Raw genomic sequence first — 2,142 nt, 5'->3', positions numbered from 1 at the left:
GCTTCCATAGAGTTCTCCGAGCAATTATATCACTAGAAAGTCGTTATATTCAACAAACAAAAAGGTGATGCTGTACAAAAATAAATTCAAGAGAAAAAGCGATTTTATCCTTACTTCAAGAATTGTATAGGGGCAATTGATGGGATACATGTTCGTGTCAAAGTACCTAACAAAGATGTCCCTAGATATCATGGTCACAAGGGATGCCCTACGATAAATGTCTTAGTTGCTTGTACGTTTGATTTAAAGTTTACGTACATTTTAAGTGGCTAGGAGGGTACAACATCAGACTCAAGGATACTAAATAATGCACTCAATAGAGAAGATAAACTAGTAATTCCAAAGGGAAATTGTTAATACCAAAATTACTCTTGTGTGCAATCTAATTTTTAATACATAACTACTTACAACTTTTCTGTAGGCCGATATTGTTTGGTAGACGCTGGTTTGCCTCATACAACTACATTAATGGCACCATATCGAGGTTTCAGGTATCATTTGAAAGAGTACTCTACTCAGGCTCCTGAGAATGCAAAAGAGTTGTTTAATCTCCGCCATGCTTCATTACGTAACGTTATAGAACGGGCATTTGGTGTTCTGAAGAGAAGGTTTCCTATCATTAGAAGTACACAGGAACCATTTTATTCTTGTGAAACACAATCAAACATTTTCTTGGCATGTTGTATTTTACATAACTTTTTGTTAGAAGAAGATCGAGACAAAAATCTTGAAGATGAGGTCCTACAGGAGGTGTTAAATGAACCAAGAGAGGAAGTGCAACATAACTTAATAGAAACAATTGAGGGTAATGTCGCGACAAAGAGAATGAGGAACTTAATTGCAAATAAAATGTGGATTGATTACTTACCGAATCCAAACCATGAGATAGACATGTCAATGTAGCTACTAGTTTTTCATTATATCATTTCAATTTGATTTTTTTATATGGATCGTTAGTGTTTGACTTGATTTGTGTTATTTATATTTTGAGCATGTTATTTACTTATTACTTGTACACTTTCTAAGTATGTATATTTTATGTTATCAATGCATGGTTCGTTTATTTATGATGATATGCAGGTCATAATGATCAAGGAATAACAAGTTAGTAAGAAAGAACAAATAAAATAGACTGATTGGATGGATTACTGTTTTATTCAAGATATGTTGACACAACAAGAGAAGGGAAACAAGATTAGTGAGAATTTCATCCCACAAGCGTACACCAACATGGTAGAGGAGCTTAATCAAAATTTTGGGAAGAGTTTAACAAAAAATAATTTAAAGAATCGTTTGAAAACTTTAAAATCAGGTTTTTTGCAATGGTATGACATGTTCCGAGGAACTTCATTGAGTGGGTTCGGTTGGAATTCTGAAACACAACTAATTGAAGCGGACGAGGAAGTGTGGGCCAACCTAATTAATGTAAGTTTTCGTATTGAATTTTACTTAGTCCTGTATAAATTTATGTTATTTTTCTTAACAATAATTATATTTGGGATTGTGTGTTACAGTCAAAGCCTGAGGCAATTTCATTGAAGTCCAAAAAAGACCAAACTACAATGAAATGATAGATTTATTTGCTAGAGATAGAGCTTTAGGGGCGCATGCTGAAACCCCGAAAGAGAAGAATGCTCGATTGAACAGGTGCAGGAATATCAAAGTAGAAATAATTGAAGAAGTGGGTGATTTACTAGAAAGAAATGACATAACACTTGAGAAACAACAGAAAAATGATGATGATGATGATATTCAAGTGTTATCTCCTACATGCTTTTCACCGATCCAAAATTCAAGTTCTAAGAAGTACAGAAGTAAAAAAAAGGAAACATGAAATTGAAGATGAATATGAACTTGAAGCTGAACCTGAATCGTTTGAAAAGGTTATTATGAGTGCAATTAAAGATGTGGCTTCTGCTATGAGCGAAGGTAACAAAATCTTCGAAAACTCTCATCATCGGGTGTATACTGGTGATGAAATTTATAAAGAGTTAGAGCCGATGGATTTGGAACCCGATAAATTAGCAGAAGCTCTCATGTTTTTGTCGCAAAATCAAGATGATGCGGGAACATTATTTATAGTTCCATTTAAAATATGAAAAGGGTTGCTGAAAAAAAATGGTGGGTACAAGTAAATGACTT

At 33.8% G+C, this 2,142-nt stretch overlaps 1 protein-coding gene across 1 annotated transcript; it reads left to right on the top strand.

The window, feature by feature from the left end:
- Positions 1-1,140: 1,140 nt before the first annotated feature.
- LOC145157943 (uncharacterized) lies at positions 1,141-1,571 on the top strand. The gene is made up of 2 exons (XM_079076916.1): positions 1,141-1,425; positions 1,515-1,571. Exons 1-2 carry the CDS (start codon positions 1,141-1,143, stop codon positions 1,569-1,571), a joined length of 342 nt encoding a protein of 113 aa, XP_078933042.1.
- The last annotated feature ends 571 nt before the right edge of the window (positions 1,572-2,142 follow it).

The sequence above is a fragment of the Lactuca virosa genome, chromosome 2, assembly GCF_052849685.1.
Source record: "Lactuca virosa cultivar CGN04683 chromosome 2, Lactuca_virosa_CGN04683_v6, whole genome shotgun sequence".
Classification (NCBI taxonomy): domain Eukaryota; kingdom Viridiplantae; phylum Streptophyta; class Magnoliopsida; order Asterales; family Asteraceae; genus Lactuca; species Lactuca virosa.
The sequence above is the reverse complement of the archived record's forward strand: the minus strand, read 5'-3'. Positions and strand labels throughout refer to the sequence as shown.